Here is a 19,168-nt window from a genome sequence, read left to right as displayed (position 1 = left end):
GATGTTGTTGTTGCAGGATGAGGCGATGGTGTTGTTGCAGGATGAGGCGATGGTGTTGTTGCAGGATGAGGCGATGGTAATGGTGTTGCAGGATGAGGCGATGGTAATGGTGTTGGAGGATGAGGCGATGGTAATGGTGTTGGAGGATGAGGCGATGGTGTTGCTGGAGGATGAGGCGATGGTGTTGCTGGAGGATGAGGCGATGGTGTTGCTGGAGGATGAGGCGATGGTGTTGTTGCAGGATGAGGCGATGGTGTTGTTGCAGGATGAGGCGATGGTGTTGTTGCAGGATGAGGCGATGGTGTTGTTGCAGGATGAGGCGATGGTGTTGTTGCAGGATGAGGCGATGGTGTTGTTGCAGGATGAGGCGATGGTAATGGTGTTGGAGGATGAGGCGATGGTAATGGTGTTGGAGGATGAGGCGATGGTGTTGCTGGAGGATGAGGCGATGGTGTTGCTGGAGGATGAGGCGATGGTGTTGCTGGAGGATGAGGCGATGGTGTTGCTGGAGGATGAGGCGATGGTGTTGCTGGAGGATGAGGCGATGGTGTTGCTGGAGGATGAGGCGATGGTGTTGCTGGAGGATGAGGCGATGGTGTTGCTGCAGGATGAGGCGATGGTGTTGCTGCAGGATGAGGCGATGGTGTTGCTGGAGGATGAGGCGATGGTGTTGCTGGAGGATGAGGCGATGGTGTTGCTGGAGGATGAGGCGATGGTGTTGCTGGAGGATGAGGCGATGGTGTTGCTGGAGGATGAGGCGATGGTGTTGCTGGAGGATGAGGCGATGGTGTTGCTGGAGGATGAGGCGATGGTGTTGCTGGAGGATGAGGCGATGGTGTTGCTGGAGGATGAGGCGATGGTGTTGCTGGAGGATGAGGCGATGGTGTTGCTGGAGGATGAGGCGATGGTGTTGCTGCAGGATGAGGCGATGGTGTTGCTGCAGGATGAGGCGATGGTGTTGCTGCAGGATGAGGCGATGGTGTTGCTGCAGGATGAGGCGATGGTGTTGCTGGAGGATGAGGCGATGGTGTTGCTGGAGGATGAGGCGATGGTGTTGCTGGAGGATGAGGCGATGGTGTTGCTGGAGGATGAGGCGATGGTGTTGCTGGAGGATGAGGCGATGGTGTTGCTGGAGGATGAGGCGATGGTGTTGCTGGAGGATGAGGCGATGGTGTTGCTGGAGGATGAGGCGATGGTGTTGCTGGAGGATGAGGCGATGGTGTTGCTGGAGGATGAGGCGATGGTGTTGCTGGAGGATGAGGCGATGGTGTTGCTGGAGGATGAGGCGATGGTGTTGCTGGAGGATGAGGCGATGGTGTTGCTGCAGGATGAGGCGATGGTGTTGCTGCAGGATGAGGCGATGGTGTTGCTGGAGGATGAGGCGATGGTGTTGCTGGAGGATGAGGCGATGGTGTTGCTGGAGGATGAGGCGATGGTGTTGCTGGAGGATGAGGCGATGGTGTTGCTGGAGGATGAGGCGATGGTGTTGCTGGAGGATGAGGCGATGGTGTTGCTGGAGGATGAGGCGATGGTGTTGCTGGAGGATGAGGCGATGGTGTTGCTGGAGGATGAGGCGATGGTGTTGCTGGAGGATGAGGCGATGGTGTTGCTGGAGGATGAGGCGATGGTGTTGCTGGAGGATGAGGCGATGGTGTTGCTGGAGGATGAGGCGATGGTGGTGTTGCTGGAGGATGAGGCGATGGTGGTGTTGCAGGATGAGGCGATGGTGGTGTTGCAGGATGAGGCGATGGTGGTGTTGCAGGATGAGGCGATGGTGTTGTTGCAGGATGAGGCGATGGTAATGGTGTTGGAGGATGAGGCGATGGTAATGGTGTTGGAGGATGAGGCGATGGTAATGGTGTTGGAGGATGAGGCGATGGTAATGGTGTTGGAGGATGAGGCGATGGTGTTGCTGGAGGATGAGGCGATGGTGTTTCTGGAGGATGAGGCGATGGTGTTGTTGCAGGATGAGGCGATGGTGTTGTTGCAGGATGAGGCGATGGTAATGGTGTTGGAGGATGAGGCGATGGTAATGGTGTTGCTGGAGGATGAGGCGATGGTGTTGCTGGAGGATGAGGCGATGGTGTTGCTGGAGGATGAGGCGATGGTGTTGCTGGAGGATGAGGCGATGGTGTTGCTGGAGGATGAGGCGATGGTGTTGCTGGAGGATGAGGCGATGGTGTTGCTGGAGGATGTGGCGATCGTGTTGCTGCAGGATGAGGCGATGGTGTTGCTGCAGGATGAGGCGATGGTGTTGCTGCAGGATGAGGCGATGGTGTTGCTGCAGGATGAGGCGATGGTGTTGCTGCAGGATGAGGCGATGGTGTTGCTGCAGGATGAGGCGATGGTGTTGCTGCAGGATGAGGCGATGGTGTTGGAGGATGAGGCGATGGTGTTGCTGGAGGATGAGGCGATGGTGGTGTTGGAGGATGTGGTCTGATGGTGTTGCTGGAGGATGAGGTGGTGTTGTTGCAGGATGAAGTGATGGTAATGGTGTTGGAGGATGAGGTGATGGTGGTGTTGGAGGATGAGGTGATGGTGGTGTTGGAGGATGTGGTCTGATGGTGTTGGAGGATGAGGTGATGGTGGTGTTGGAGGATGTGGTCTGATGGTGTTGGTGGAGGATGGGGTGATGGTGTTGGTGGAGGATGGGGTGATGGTGTTGGTGGTGGAGGATGTGGTCTGATGGTGTTGGTGTTGGAGGATGTGGTCTGATGGTGGTGGTGGAGGATGTGGTCTGATGGTGTTGGTGTTGGAGGATGAGGTGATGGTGGTGTTGGAGGATGTGGTCTGATGGTGGTGGTGTTGGAGGATGTGGTCTGATGGTGTTGGAGGATGTGGTCTGATGGTGTTGGAGGATGTGGTCTGATGGTGTTGGAGGATGTGGTCTGATGGTGTTGGAGGATGTGGTCTGATGGTGTTGGAGGATGTGGTCTGATGGTGGTGGTGTTGGAGGATGTGGTCTGATGGTGTTGGAGGATGTGGTCTGATGGTGTTGGAGGATGTGGTCTGATGGTGTTGGTGGTGTTGGAGGATGTGGTCTGATGGTGGTGGTGTTGGAGGATGTGGTCTGATGGTGGTGTTGGAGGATGTGGTCTGATGGTGTTGGTGTTGGAGGATGTGGTCTGATGGTGTTGGTGTTGGAGGATGTGGTGATGGTGATGGTGTTGGAGGATGTGGTCTGATGGTGTTGGTGGTGGAGGATGTGGTCTGATGGTGGTGTTGTTGGAGGATGAGGTGATGGTGGTGGTGGAGGATGTGGTCTGATGGTGTTGGTGTTGGAGGATGTGGTCTGATGGTGGTGGTGTTGGAGGATGTGGTGATGGTGTTGGTGGAGGATGAGGTGATGGTGGTGGTGGAGGATGTGGTCTGATGGTGTTGGTGTTGGAGGATGTGGTCTGGTGGTGGTGGTGTTGGAGGATGTGGTGATGGTGTTGGTGGAGGATGAGGTGATGGTGGTGGTGGAGGATGTGGTCTGATGGTGTTGGTGTTGGAGGATGTGGTCTGGTGGTGGTGGTGTTGGAGGATGTGGTCTGATGGTGTTGGTGGAGGATGTGGTCTGATGGTGTTGGTGTTGGAGGATGTGGTCTGATGGTGTTGGTGTTGGAGGATGTGGTCTGATGGTGTTGGTGTTGGAGGATGAGGTCTGATGGTGTTGGTGTTGGAGGATGTGGTCTGATGGTGTTGGTGGTGGAGGATGTGGTCTGATGGTGTTGGTGTTGGAGGATGTGGTCTGATGGTGGTGGTGTTGGAGGATGAGGTGATGGTGTTGGTGGTGTTGGAGGATGAGGTGATGGTGTTGGTGTTGGAGGATGTGGTGATGGTGGTGGTGTTGGAGGATGTGGTCTGATGGTGTTGTGGTGGAGGATGTGGTCTGATGGTGTTGGAGGATGTGGTGATGGTGGTGGTGTTGGAGGATGTGGTCTGATGGTGGTGGTGTTGGAGGATGGGGTCTGATGGTGTTGTGATGGAGGATGTGGTCTGATGGTGTTGGAGGATGAGGTGATGGTGGTGTTGGTGTTGGAGGATGAGGTGATGGTGGTGTTGGAGGATGGGGTGATGGTGGTGTTGGAGGATGTGGTCTGATGGTGTTGGAGGATGTGGTGATGGTGTTGGAGGATGAGGTGATGGTGGTGTTGGTGTTGGAGGATGGGTTGATGGTGGTGTTGGAGGATGAGGTGATGGTGTTGATGGTGTTGTGGTGTTTGTGTTCCAGAGAGGTTCTTCCTGCCGGTGTCGTTACCCCAGCCTCCTCTCCACCCCTCCTCTGTCCCCCCCAGTTCCACCCCCCAGAGTAGCTCCCGGGAGGGGGGCAGGGACCGAGACGTACCCTACCGCGAGGAGAGGGAGAGGGAGAAGCCTCAGGAGGGGGGCAGAGACGTACCCTACCGCGAGGAGAGGGAGAGGGAGGAGCCTCAGGAGGGGGGCAGAGACATACCCTACCGCGAGGAGAGGGAGAGGGAGGAGCCTCAGGAGGGGGGCAGGGACCGAGACAGACTCTACTGCGAGGAGAGAGAGGAGCCCCGGGAGGGGGGCAGAGACATACCCTACCGCGAGGAGAGAGAGGAGCCCCGGGAGGGGGGCAGAGACAGACTCTACCGCGAGGAGAGAGAGGAGCCCCGGGAGGGAGGCAGAGACCGAGACAGACTCTACTGCGAGGAGAGAGAGGTGCCCCGGGAGGGGGGCAGAGACAGACTCTACCGCGAGGAGAGAGAGCGAGGCGAGAGGGAGCGGTCGAGAGAGGAGCCTCATCCATACAGTGTGGTAGATCTGACACAGGATGGGAGGAGAGGAGAGAGAGAACGCCACAGAGAACGAGAGACGGAGCGGGACAGAGACCGAGAGAGAGAGGTTTTCCTCCACCACCCCTCTGCTTCTCGACCCCCCCAGGGCTCCTCCTCTTCTGGGCGTTACCCAGAGACTGATGACACACCCACTCGCTCCCCCAACCCTAACCCCAGCCCCCACACACACACAGACAGGCTGAAGAAGACTGAATCTACCTACAGCGGTGGACTCCTCCCTGGCCCCGCCTACCCTGCACACCGGGAGCCTATCAGGGAACAGCGTGTGAGCGCGCCCACTTACGTGCCTTCTGTGGAGGTCTATGATGAGCAGATTGGCCCGATCCAGATCGCATCGCAGGCCAGGGACAAACAGGACAAACTGAGAGAAAGAGAGAGAGAAAGAGAGAGAGAAAGAGAGAGAGAAAGAGAGAGAGAAAGAGAGAGAGAAAGAGAGAGAGACAGGGAGAGGTTTCCTGAAAACACACTATTGGACCGTCGCGCTTCTCTTCCTGGTGATTTGTCCAATCAGAGAGAGCGGGAGGAGGGCTCTGTGATCTGCTCCAACGGTTCGGCGCTGAAACGAGACGGTTACGTCAGCCAATCAGGGTTCAGCCCGGACCCTAGGGACACGCCAAAACATGCTATCCGATTGGGCTTGGAGCGGGTGGGGGAAGGGCCTAAATGGAACCCCATCAGCCCATTGGCCAACTACGCCACCAGTCATATGGCAGCTCTGGCCTCCCAGCACGGACACACACACTCCGCGCAGCAGGCACGCACACACACTCAGCCCTCACACAACAACCAGCCGGAACTCAACAGACCCCCTTCCAACCCCCACACACCCCAACACAGACACACACACACTCAACCCTCACACCATAACCAGCCGGAACTCAACAGACCCCCTCCCAACCCCCACACACCCCAACACAGACACACACATTCCCCCCACCCTCCGCCCCAACCCCAGAGGGGAGAGGAGGGACAGGGGCGCTACTTGGACACCTCAGCCCTGTACCGCCCAGTGGGGGGGAGGAGAGGCAGCGGGGGAGGAGGGTCTGAGGGGGGAGCAGACGGAGGAGAGGTGTCGGCCATGCAGAGTCTGATCAAATACAGCGGGACCTTCCCACCTGAACGCCAGGGGTCCTCCAGGCAGAACACGGACAACCAAGCCGCTTTCGGGGGGCTGGCGTTCATGAGGCTGGAGGGAGGAGGAGGAGGAGCGGGGGGGAGGCTGATGAAGAGAGAGCAGGAGCGTCCCGACGGCTCGCGGTCGTTGGGACGTGGCGAGGGGGCGGGGCCAGGCGAGGGAGAGGTCCGTCACCCTCCTGTAGGGATAGCTGTGGCAGTGGCCAGACAGAGCAATACAGACTCCCAGAGACCTCTACTACTGCACGCAGGGGTTAAAGGTGAGACCATTTATTTACTTCTTATAGCAAGGGGACAGCTGTTGTTTAGATATGGGGGGACAGCTGTTGTTTAGATATGGGGGGCAGCTGTTGTTTAGATATGGGGGACAGATGTTGTTTAGATATGGGGGGACAGATGTTGTTTAGATATGGGGGGACAGATGTTGTTTAGATATGGGGGGGGACAGCTGTTGTTTAGATATGGGGGGGGGCAGCTGTTGTTTAGATATGGGGGGACAGCTGTTGTTTAGATATGGGGGACAGCGGTTGTTTAGATATGGGGGGACAGCTGTTGTTTAGATATGGGGGGACAGCTGTTGTTTAGATATGGGGGGGGCAGCTGTTGTTTAGATATGGGGGGACAGCTGTTGTTTAGATATGGGGGGACAGCTGTTGTTTAGATATGGGGGCAGCTGTTGTTTAGATATGGGGGGGACAGCTGTTGTTTAGATATGGGGGGGACAGCTGTTGTTTAGATATGGGGGGGGCAGCTGTTGTTTAGATATGGGGGGACAGCTGTTGTTTAGATATGGGGGGACAGATGTTGTTTAGATATGGGGGGGGGGCAGCTGTTGTTTAGATATGGGGGGGCAGCTGTTGTTTAGATATGGGGGGACAGATGTTGTTTAGATATGGGGGGGACAGCTGTTGTTTAGATATGGGGGCAGCTGTTGTTTAGATATGGGGGGGCAGCTGTTGTTTAGATATGGGGGGGGGCAGCTGTTGTTTAGATATGGGGGGGCAGCTGTTGTTTAGATATGGGGGGGGGCAGCTGTTGTTTAGATATGGGGGGGACAGCTGTTGTTTAGATATTGGGGGGGAGGACAAACAGTTTTGTTTTGACATTTTATGACACTTCTTACAATTCTACAGTTTTTTTCACACACCAAATTTTTTTGCACAAATTTGTTTTACAACCCTGTTAGTGAGCATTTCTCCTTTGCCAAGATAATCCATCCACCTGACAGGTGTGGCATATCAAGAAGCTGATGAAACAGCATGATTGTTACACAGGTGCACCTTGTGCTGGGGGACAATAAAAGGCCACTAAAATGGGAAGTTGCCACAAAAAAATGGCATGGATTTTCTCACGTTTGTATTTCTTTATTTTTCTTATGTTTATTTTATTATAACATATATTTATTTTTGTTACTTGTATCCCTTTTTCTCCACAATTTCTGGTATCCGATTGGTCGTCCAACAGATGCATATCTGTATTCCCAGTCATGTGAAATCCATAGATTAGGGCCTGATTTATTTATTTAAATTTACCTATTTCCATATGAACTGTAAGTTGGTAAAATGGTAGAAATTTGTTTGCGTTTTTAAGTTCCGTATATTTTAATATACCAGATATCACCAAATCTACTGTTGTTGAAGCAGTGCATTATGGATCACTGTGTTCTATTCTGTCGTCCAAACAGACGAGGAGCGGGGGGACGAGCGAGCCCGTCACCGTGGTGATAGACTGGGGTGCCTGGAGCGTGAGCAGGAGAAGTTGCTCAGGTTAGGGGGCGTGGCTAACGGCTCACCTGTGAAAGGCTGCAGTAAAGGCAACCTGTCACCTTTTCTGACCTGCAACCTCTTAGGAAACTGTAGTGGTTAGATATATATATATATATATATAACCTGTTAGGAAACTGTAGTGGTTAGATATATATATATATATATATATATATATATATATATATATAACCTGTTAGGAAACTGTAGTGGTTAGATATATATATATATATATATATATATATAACCTGTTAGGAAACTGTAGTGGTTAGATATATATATATATATAACCTGTTAGGAAACTGTAGTGGTTAGATATATATATATATAACCTGTTAGGAAACTGTAGTGGTTAGATATATATATATATATAACCTGTTAGGAAACTGTAGTGGTTAGATATATATATATATATATATATATATAACCTGTTAGGAAACTGTAGTGGTTAGATATATATATATATATATATATATAACCTGTTAGGAAACTGTAGTGGTTAGATATATATATATATATAACCTGTTAGGAAACTGTAGTGGTTAGATATATATAACCTGTTAGGAAACTGTAGTGGTTAGATATATATATATATATATATAACCTGTTAGGAAACTGTAGTGGTTAGATATATATATATATATATATATATATATATATAACCTGTTAGGAAACTGTAGTGGTTAGATATATATATATATATAACCTGTTAGGAAACTGTAGTGGTTAGATATATATAACCTGTTAGGAAACTGTAGTGGTTAGATATATATAACCTGTTAGGAAACTGTAGTGGTTAGATATATATATATAACCTGTTAGGAAACTGTAGTGGTTAGATATATATAACCTGTTAGGAAACTGTAGTGGTTAGATATATATATATATATAACCTGTTAGGAAACTGTAGTGGTTAGATATAAAGTGCCTTGCGAAAGTATTCGGCCCCCTTGAACTTTGCGACCTTTTGCCACATTTCAGGCTTCAAACATAAAGATATAAAACTGTATAAAAAATACAGTTTTATATCTTTGTTTGAAGCCTGAAATGTGGCAAAAGGTCGCAAAGTTCAAGGGGGCCGAATACTTTCGCAAGGCACTGTATATAACCTGTTAGGAAACTGTAAATATTCTTCATATAACCTCTTAGCTTGATTCCCTGGTGGGGTTGGGGTTTGATTCCCTGGTTAGGGTTTGATTCCCTGGTTGGGTTAGGGGTTGATTCCCTGGTTGGGGGTTGATTCCCTGGAGGGGTTGGGGTTTGATTCCCTGGTTGGGGGTTGATTCCCTGGTGGGGTTAGGGTTTGATTCCCTGGTTAGGGTTTGATTCCCTGGTTGGGTTGGGGGTTGATTCCCTGGTGGGGTTGGGGGTTGATTCCCTGGTGGGGTTGGGGGTTGATTCCCTGGTGGGGTTGGGGGTTGATTCCCTGGTGAGGTTGGGGTTTGATTCCCTGGTGGGGTTGGGGGTTGATTCCCTGGTTGGGTTAGGGTTTGATTCCCTAGTTGGGTTAGGGTTTGATTCCCTGGTTAGGGGTTGATTCCCTGGTTGGGGGTTGATTCCCTGGTTGGGTTAGGGGTTGATTCCCTGGTTAGGGTTTGATTCCCTAGTTGGGTTAGGGGTTGATTCCCTAGTTGGGTTAGGGGTTGATTCCCTAGTTGGGTTAGGGTTTGATTCCCTGGTGGGGTTAGGGGTTGATTCCCTGGTTGGGTTAGGGTTTGATTCCCTGGTTGGGTTAGGGGTTGATTCCCTGGTTGGGGGTTGATTCCCTGGTTGGGTTAGGGTTTGATTCCCTGGTGGGGTTAGGGTTTGATTCCCTGGTGGGGTTAGGGTTTGATTCCCTGGTTAGGGTTTGATTCCCTGGTTGGGTTAGGGGTTGATTCCCTGGTTGGGGGTTGATTCCCTGGTGGGGTTAGGGTTTGATTCCCTGGTGGGGTTAGGGTTTGATTCCCTGGTTAGGGTTTGATTCCCTGGTTGGGTTAGGGGTTGATTCCCTGGTTGGGGGTTGATTCCCTGGTGGGGTTGGGGGTTGATTCCCTGGTGGGGTTGGGGGTTGATTCCCTGGTGGGGTTGGGGGTTGATTCCCTGGTTGGGTTGGGGTTTGATTCCCTGGTTAGGGTTTGATTCCCTGGTTGGGTTAGGGGTTGATTCCCTGGTTGGGGGTTGATTCCCTGGTGGGGTTGGGGGTTGATTCCCTGGTGGGGTTGGGGGTTGATTCCCTGGTTGGGTTGGGGGTTGATTCCCTGGTTGGGTTGGGGGTTGATTCCCTGGTTGGGTTGGGGGTTGATTTCCTGGTTGGGTTGGGGGTTGATTCCCTGGTGGGGTTGGGGGTTGATTCCCTGGTGGGGTTGGGGGTTGATTCCCTGGTGGGGTTGGGGTTTGATTCCCTGGTTAGGGTTTGATTCCCTGGTTGGGTTAGGGGTTGATTCCCTGGTTGGGGGTTGATTCCCTGGTGGGGTTGGGGGTTGATTCCCTGGTGGGGTTGGGGGTCGATTCCCTGGTGGGGTTGGGGGTCGATTCCCTGGTGGGGTTGGGGGTTGATTCCCTGGTGGGGTTGGGGTTTGATTCCCTGGTTAGGGTTTGATTCCCTGGTTGGGTTAGGGGTTGATTCCCTGGTTGGGGGTTGATTCCCTGGTGGGGTTGGGGGTTGATTCCCTGGTGGGGTTGGGGGTTGATTCCCTGGTGGGGTTGGGGGTCGATTCCCTGGTGGGGTTGGGGGTCGATTCCCTGGTGGGGTTGGGGGTCGATTCCCTGGTGGGGTTGGGGGTCGATTCCCTGGTTGGGTTGGGGGTCGATTCCCTGGTTGGGTTGGGGGTCGATTCCCTGGTTGGGTTGGGGGTCGATTACCTAGTTGGGTTGGGGGTCGATTCCTAGTTGGGTTGGGGGTCGATTCCCTAGTTGGGTTGGGGGTCGATTCCCTAGTTGGGTTGGGGGTCGATTCCCTAGTTGGGTTGGGGGTCGATTCCCTAGTGGGGTTGGGGGTCGATTCCCTAGTTGGGTTGGGGGTTGGATTCCCTAGTTGGGTTGGGGGTCGATTCCCTAGTCGGGTTGGGGGTCGATTCCCTAGTCGGGTTGGGGGTCGATTCCCTAGTTGGGTTGGGGGTCGATTCCCTAGTTGGGTTGGGGGTCGATTCCCTAGTTGGGTTGGGGGTCGATTCCCTAGTTGGGTTGGGGGTCGATTCCCTAGTTGGGTTGGGGGTCGATTCCCTAGTTGGGTTGGGGGTCGATTCCCTAGTTGGGTTGGGGGTCGATTCCCTAGTTGGGTTGGGGGTCGATTCCCTAGTTGGGTTAGGGGTCGATTCCCTAGTTGGGTTAGGGGTCGATTCCCTGGTTGTGTTGATTCTCTTGTTCCTGAAGTGTGTGCACTCTATCAAGGATGGATATAAAGAGTGTTATGAATTAGTGTGTGTGTGTGTGTGTGTGATCAGAGAGAGTAAGGAGCTGGCCGAGTTCACCCAGATGCACCCCCCCTTGGTGTCCAGCGCCCTGACCTCTAACCTCATGACCTCCAACCTCATGGTGACTGGAGGCTCCGCCCGCTGGCCCCACGACCCCTCCCCCCTGACCTCTCACCCCTGGATGCCCCGCCAAGGAGCACCGCCCATCTGGCTGTCGGGATCCCCCTATGGTAAACACCCACTATACCCACTACACACACACTACACACCCACTATACCCACTATGCCCACTACACACACTACACACCCACTATACCCACTATGCCCACTACACACACTACACACCCACTATACACACTATGCACACTACACACCCACTATGCCCACTACACACACACACTACACACCCACTATGCCCACTACACACACTACACACCCACTATACCCACTATACCCACTATACCCACTACACACACTACACACCCACTATACCCACTATGCACACTACACACCCACTATGCCCACTACACACACACACTACACACCCACTATGCCCACTACACACACTACACACCCACTATACCCACTATACCCACTATACCCACTACACACCCACTATACCCACTACACACACTACACACCCACTATACCCACTATGCCCACTACACACACTACACACCCACTATACCCACTATGCCCACTACACACACTACACACCCACTATACCCCCGCTATACCCTCTATAACCACTATGCCCACTACACACACACTACACACCCACTATACCCACTACACACACACACTATACCCACTGCACACACACTACACACCCACTATACCCACTGCACACACACTACACACCCACTATACCCACTACACACACACTACACACCCACTATACCCACTACACACACACTACACACCCACTATACCCACTATGCCCACTACACACACACTATACCCACTACACACCCACTATACCCACTACACACACTACACACCCACTATACCCACTACACACCCGCTATACCCTCAATAACCACTATGCCCACTACACACACTACACACCCACTATACACACTACACACCCGCTATACCCTCTAAAACCACTATGCCCACTATACACCCACTACACACCCACTATACCCACTACACACCCACTATACCCACTACACACCCACTATACCCTCTACAACCACTATGCCCACTACACACCCACTATACCCACTACACACCCGCTATACCCTCTATAACCACTGCCCACTACACACACACTACACACCCACTATACCCACTACACACCCACTATATCCTATATACCCACTACACACCCACTATATCCTATATACCCACTACACACCCACTATATCCTATATACCCACTACACACCCACTATATCCTAAATACCCACTACACACCCACTATATCCACTATACCCACTACACACCCACTATATCCACTATACCCACTACACACCCACTATATCCACTACCCACTACACATCCACTATACCCACTACACATCCACTATACCCACTACACACCCACTATACCCACTACACACCCACTATATCCACTATACCATTACACACACACCCACTATATCCACTATACCATTACACACACACCCACTATATCCACTATACCATTACACACACACCACATCCACTATACCCACTACACACACACCACAGCCACTATACCCACTACACACACACCACATCCACTACACACCCACTACACACCCACTATATCCACCACACACACACACACTATAACCACTATATCCACTACCCACTAAATCCACTATACCCATTACACACACACTATATCCACTCTACCCACTACACACACACTATATCCACTCTACCCACTACACACACACACACACTATATCCACTCTACCCACTACACACACATGCACTATAACCACTATATCCACTCCACCCACTACACACACACTATAACCACTATATCCACTCTACCCACTACACACACACTATAACCACTAAATCCACTCTACCCACTACACATACACTATAACCACTATATCCACTCTACCCACTACACACACACTATAACCACTATATCCACTCCACCCACTACACACACACACACACACTATAACCACTATATCCACTCTACCCACTACACATACACTATAACCACTAAATCCACTCTACCCACTACACACACACTATACCCACTACACACTATATCCACTACACACACACACACACACACACACACACACACACACACACACACACACACACACACACACTATACCCACTATAGCCACCACACACACACACACACACACACACACTATAACCACTATAGCCACTACACACACACACACACACACACTATACCCACTATAGCCACTACACACACACACTATAGCCACTACACACACACACACACACACACACACACACACACACACACACACACACACACACACACACACACACACACACACACACACACACACTATAACCACTATATCCACTACATCCACTATACCCACACATTGTATCCACTATACCAACACACACACTATATCCACTGTATCCACTATACCCACACACACACTATATCCACTGTATCCACACTATACCCACACACAAACTATATCCACTTTTCCCACTACACACACACACACTATACCCACTACACACACACACTATACCCACTATACCCACTTCACAAACACTATAGCCACTACATACCCACTACACCTGCATTGCTTGCTGTTTGGGGTTTTAGGCTGGGTTTCTGTACAGCACTCTGAGATATCAGCTGATGTACGAAGGGCTATATAAATACACTAGATTTGATTTATACCCACTACACACCCACTATACCCACTACACACCCACTATATATACATATATATCTATATATATCTATATATATCTATCTATATATATATATATCCATTTGACAAATAAGTATAATCTTAGTCTACCCACACAGCCTAACTACACTATCTGTATCACTGCACTGAATGCAGGTGCCCTGTTGGCTAGAGCTGTTGGCTAGAGCGCAGGTGCCCTGTTGGCTAGAGCGCAGGTGAGCTGTTGGCTAGAGCGCAGGTGAGCTGTTGGCTAGAGCGCAGGTGAGCTGTTGGCTAGAGCGCAGGTGAGCTGTCGGCTAGAGCGCAGGTGAGCTGTTGGCTAGAGCGCAGGTGAGCTGTTGGCTAGAGCGCAGGTGAGCTGTCGGCTAGAGCGCAGGTGAGCTGTCGGCTAGAGCGCAGGTGAGCTGTCGGCTAGAGCGCAGGTGAGCTGTCGGCTAGAGCGCAGGTGAGCTGTCGGCTAGAGCGCAGGTGAGCTGTCGGCTAGAGCGCAGGTGAGCTGTCGGCTAGAGCGCAGGTGAGCTGTTGGCTAGAGCGCAGGTGAGCTGTCGGCTAGAGCGCAGGTGAGCTGTCGGCTAGAGCTGTTGGCTAGAGCGCAGGTGAGCTGTCGGCTAGAGCTGTTGGCTAGAGCGCAGGTGAGCTGTCGGCTAGAGCTGTTGGCTAGAGCGCAGGTGAGCTGTCGGCTAGAGCGCAGGTGAGCTGTCGGCTAGAGCGCAGGTGAGCTGTCGGCTAGAGCGCAGGTGAGCTGTCGGCTAGAGCTGTTGGCTAGAGCGCAGGTGAGCTGTTGGCTAGAGCGCAGGTGAGCTGTTGGCTAGAGCGCAGGTGAGCTGTTGGCTAGAGCGCAGGTGAGCTGTTGGCTAGAGCGCAGGTGAGCTGTTGGCTAGAGCGCAGGTGAGCTGTCGGCTAGAGCGCAGGTGAGCTGTCGGCTAGAGCTGTTGGCTAGAGCTGTTGGCTAGAGCGCAGGTGAGCTGTCGGCTAGAGCGCAGGTGAGCTGTCGGCTAGAGCTGTTGGCTAGAGCTGTCGGCTAGAGCGCAGGTGAGCTGTCGGCTAGAGCGCAGGTGAGCTGTCGGCTAGAGCTGTCGGCTAGAGCGCAGGTGAGCTGTCGGCTAGAGCGCAGGTGAGCTGTTGGCTAGAGCTGTTGGTTAGAGCTGTCGGCTAGAGCTGTTGGCTAGAGCGCAGGTGAGCTGTTGGCTAGAGCGCAGGTGAGCTGTTGGCTAGAGCGCAGGTGAGCTGTCGGCTAGAGCGCAGGTGCCCTGTCGGCTAGAGCGCAGGTGCCCTGTCGGCTAGAGCGCAGGTGCCCTGTCGGCTAGAGCGCGGGTGAGAGCTGTCGGCTAGAGCTGTTGGTTAGAGCTGTCGGCTAGAGCGCGGGTGCCCTGTCGGCTAGAGCGCGGGTGCCCTGTCGGCTAGAGCGCGGGTGCCCTGTCGGCTAGAGCGCGGGTGCCCTGTCGGCTAGAGCGCGGGTGCCCTGTCGGCTAGAGCGCAGGTGAGCTGTCGGCTAGAGCGCAGGTGCCCTGTCGGCTAGAGCGCGGGTGCCCTGTCGGCTAGAGCGCAGGTGCCCTGTCGGCTAGAGCGCAGGTGCGCTGTCGGCTAGAGCGCAGGTGAGCTGTCGGCTAGAGCGCAGGTGAGCTGTCGGCTAGAGCGCAGGTGAGCTGTCGGCTAGAGCGCGGGTGCCCTGTCGGCTAGAGCGCGGGTGCCCTGTCGGCTAGAGCGCGGGTGCCCTGTCGGCTAGAGCGCAGGTGAGCTGTCGGCTAGAGCGCAGGTGAGCTGTCGGCTAGAGCGCGGGTGCCCTGTCGGCTAGAGCGCGGGTGCCCTGTCGGCTAGAGCGCGGGTGCCCTGTCGGCTAGAGCGCGGGTGCCCTGTCGGCTAGAGCGCGGGTGCCCTGTCGGCTAGAGCGCGGGTGCCCTGTCGGCTAGAGCGCGGGTGAGCTGTCGGCTAGAGCGCGGGTGCCCTGTCGGCTAGAGCGCGGGTGCCCTGTCGGCTAGAGCGCGGGTGCCCTGTCGGCTAGAGCGCGGGTGCCCTGTCGGCTAGAGCGCGGGTGCCCTGTCGGCTAGAGCGCGGGTGCCCTGTCGGCTAGAGCGCGGGTGCCCTGTCGGCTAGAGCGCGGGTGCCCTGTCGGCTAGAGCGCGGGTGCCCTGTCGGCTAGAGCGCGGGTGAGAGCTGTCGGCTAGAGCGCGGTTGAGAGCTGTCGGCTAGAGCGCGGTTGAGCTGTCGGCTAGAGCGCGGTTGAGCTGTCGGCTAGAGCGCGGTTGAGAGCTGTCGGCTAGAGCGCGGTTGAGCTGTCGGCTAGAGCGCGGGTGAGCTGTCGGCTAGAGCGCAGGTGAGCTGTCGGCTAGAGCTGTTGGCTAAAAAAGGTAGTTAGTTGGAGACGCCACTGGTGAGAACATGTGCTTATTGTCTTACATTTACATTTACATTTAAGTCATTTAGCAGACGCTCTTATCCAGAGCGACTTACAAATTGGTGAATTCACCTTCTGACATCCAGTGGAACAGCCACTTTACAATACTGCATCTAAATCATTAAGGGGGGGGGTGGTGAGAAGGATTACTTATCCTATCCTAGGTATTCCTTGAAGAGGTGGGGTTTCAGGTGTCTCCGGAAGGTGGTGATTGACTCCGCTGTCCTGGCGTCGTGAGGGAGTTTGTTCCACCATTGGGGGGCCAGAGCAGCGAACAGTTTTGACTGGGCTGAGCGGGAACTGTACTTCCTCAATGGTAGGGAGGCGAGCAGGCCAGAGGTGGATGAACGCAGTGCCCTTGCTTGGGTGTAGGGCCTGATCAGAGCCTGGAGGTACTGCGGTGCCGTTCCCCTCACAGCTCCGTAGGCAAGCACCATGGTCTTGTAGCGGATGCGAGCTTCAACTGGAAGCCAGTGGAGAGAGCGGAGGAGTGGGGTGACGTGAGAGAACTTGGGAAGGTTGAACACCAGACGGGCTGCGGCGTTCTGGATGAGTTGTAGGGGTTTAATGGCACAGGCAGGGAGCCCAGCCAACAGCGAGTTGCAGTAATCCAGACGGGAGATGACAAGTGCCTGGATTAGGACCTGCGCCGCTTCCTGTGTGAGGCAGGGTCGTACTCTGCGGATGTTGTAGAGCATGAACCTACAGGAACGGGCCACCGCCATGATGTTGGTTGAGAACGACAGGGTGTTGTCCAGGATCACGCCAAGGTTCTTAGCGCTCTGGGAGGAGGACACAATGGAGTTGTCAACCGTGATGGCGAGATCATGGAACGGGCAGTCCTTCCCCGGGAGGAAGAGCAGCTCCGTCTTGCCGAGGTTCAGCTTGAGGTGGTGATCCGTCATCCACACTGATATGTCTGCCAGACATGCAGAGATGCGATTCGCCACCTGGTCATCAGAAGGGGGAAAGGAGAAGATTAATTGTGTGTCGTCTGCATAGCAATGATAGGAGAGACCATGTGAGGTTATGACAGAGCCAAGTGACTTGGTGTATAGCGAGAATAGGAGAGGGCCTAGAACAGAGCCCTGGGGGACACCAGTGGTGAGAGCGCGTGGCGAGGAGACAGATTCTCGCCACGCCACCTGGTAGGAGCGACCTGTCAGGTAGGACGCAATCCAAGCGTGGGCCGCGCCGGAGATGCCCAACTCGGAGAGGGTGGAGAGGAGGATCTGATGGTTCACAGTATCGAAGGCAGCCGATAGGTCTAGAAGGATGAGAGCAGAGGAGAGAGAGTTAGCTTTAGCAGTGCGGAGCGCCTCCGTGATGCAGAGAAGAGCAGTCTCAGTTGAATGACTAGTCTTGAAACCTGACTGATTTGGATCAAGAAGGTCATTCTGAGAGAGATAGCGGGAGAGCTGGCCAAGGACGGCACGTTCAAGAGTTTTGGAGAGAAAAGAAAGAAGGGATACTGGTCTGTAGTTGTTGACATCGGAGGGATCGAGTGTAGGTTTCTTCAGAAGGGGTGCAACTCTCGCTCTCTTGAAGACGGAAGGGACGTAGCCAGCGGTCAGGGATGAGTTGATGAGCGAGGTGAGGTAAGGGAGAAGGTCCCCGGAAATGGTCTGGAGGAGAGAGGAGGGGATAGGGTCGAGCGGGCAGGTTGTTGGGCGGCCGGCCGTCACAAGAAGCGAGATTTCATCTGGAGAGAGAGAGGGGAGAAAGAGGTCAGAGCACAGGGTAGGGCAGTGTGAGCAGAACCAGCGGTGTCGTTTGACTTAGCAAACGAGGATCGGATGTCGTCGACCTTCTTTTCAAAATGGTTGACGAAGTCATCTGCAGAGAGGGAGGAGGGGGGGGAGGGGGGGAGGATTCAGGAGGGAGGAGAAGGTGGCAAAGAGCTTCCTAGGGTTAGAGGCAGATGCTTGGAATTTAGAGTGGTAGAAAGTGGCTTTAGCAGCAGAGACAGAGGAGGAAAATGTAGAGAGGAGGGAGTGAAAGGATGCCAGGTCCGCAGGGAGGCGAGTTTTCCTCCATTTCCGCTCGGCTGCCCGGAGCTCTGTTCTGTGAGCTCGCAATGAGTCATCGAGCCACGGAGCGGGAGGGGAGGACCGAGCCGGCCTGGAGGATAGGGGACATAGAGAGTCAAAGGATGCAGAAAGGGAAGAGAGGAGGGTTGAGGAGGCAGAGTCAGGAGAAAGGTTGGAGAAGGTATGAGCAGAGGGAAGAGATGAAAGGATGGAAGAGGAAAGAGTAGCGGGGGAGAGAGAGCGAAGGTTGGGACGGCGCGATACCATCCGAGTAGGGGCAGTGTGGGAAGTGTTGGATGAGAGCGAGAGGGAAAAGGATACAAGGTAGTGGTCGGAGACTTGGAGGGGAGTTGCAGTGAGGTTAGTGGAAGAACAGCATCTAGTAAAGATGAGGTCGAGCGTATTGCCTGCCTTGTGAGTCGGGGGGGAAGGTGAGAGGGTGAGGTCAAAAGAGGAGAGGAGTGGAAAGAAGGAGGCAGAGAGGAATGAGTCAAAGGTAAACGTGGGGAGGTTAAAGTCGCCCAGGACTGTGAGAGGTGAGCCGTCCTCAGGAAAGGAGCTTATCAAGGCATCAAGCTCATTGATGAACTCTCCGAGGGAACCTGGAGGGCGATAAATGATAAGAATGTTAAGCTTGAAAGGGCTGGTAACTGTGACAGCATGGAATTCAAAGGAGGCGATAGATAGATGGGTAAGGGGAGAGAGAGAGAATGACCACTTGGGAGAGATGAGGATCCCGGTGCCACCACCCCGCTGACCAGAAGCTCTCGGGGTGTGCGAGAAC

General features: G+C 53.5%; 1 protein-coding gene across 1 annotated transcript in view; it reads left to right on the top strand.

The window, feature by feature from the left end:
- The window catches only part of tnrc18 (trinucleotide repeat containing 18), a 182,469-nt gene that overhangs the window by 37,234 nt on the left and 126,067 nt on the right, over positions 1-19,168 (top strand). Inside the window, 3 exon segments of the mRNA XM_064964656.1 lie at positions 4,217-6,199; positions 7,624-7,705; positions 11,128-11,327. Coding sequence (XP_064820728.1) covers positions 4,217-6,199; positions 7,624-7,705; positions 11,128-11,327 — 2,265 coding nt within the window.

Source organism: Oncorhynchus masou, unplaced genomic scaffold, assembly GCF_036934945.1.
Source record: "Oncorhynchus masou masou isolate Uvic2021 unplaced genomic scaffold, UVic_Omas_1.1 unplaced_scaffold_181, whole genome shotgun sequence".
Classification (NCBI taxonomy): Eukaryota; Metazoa; Chordata; class Actinopteri; order Salmoniformes; family Salmonidae; genus Oncorhynchus; species Oncorhynchus masou.
The sequence above is the reverse complement of the archived record's forward strand: the minus strand, read 5'-3'. Positions and strand labels throughout refer to the sequence as shown.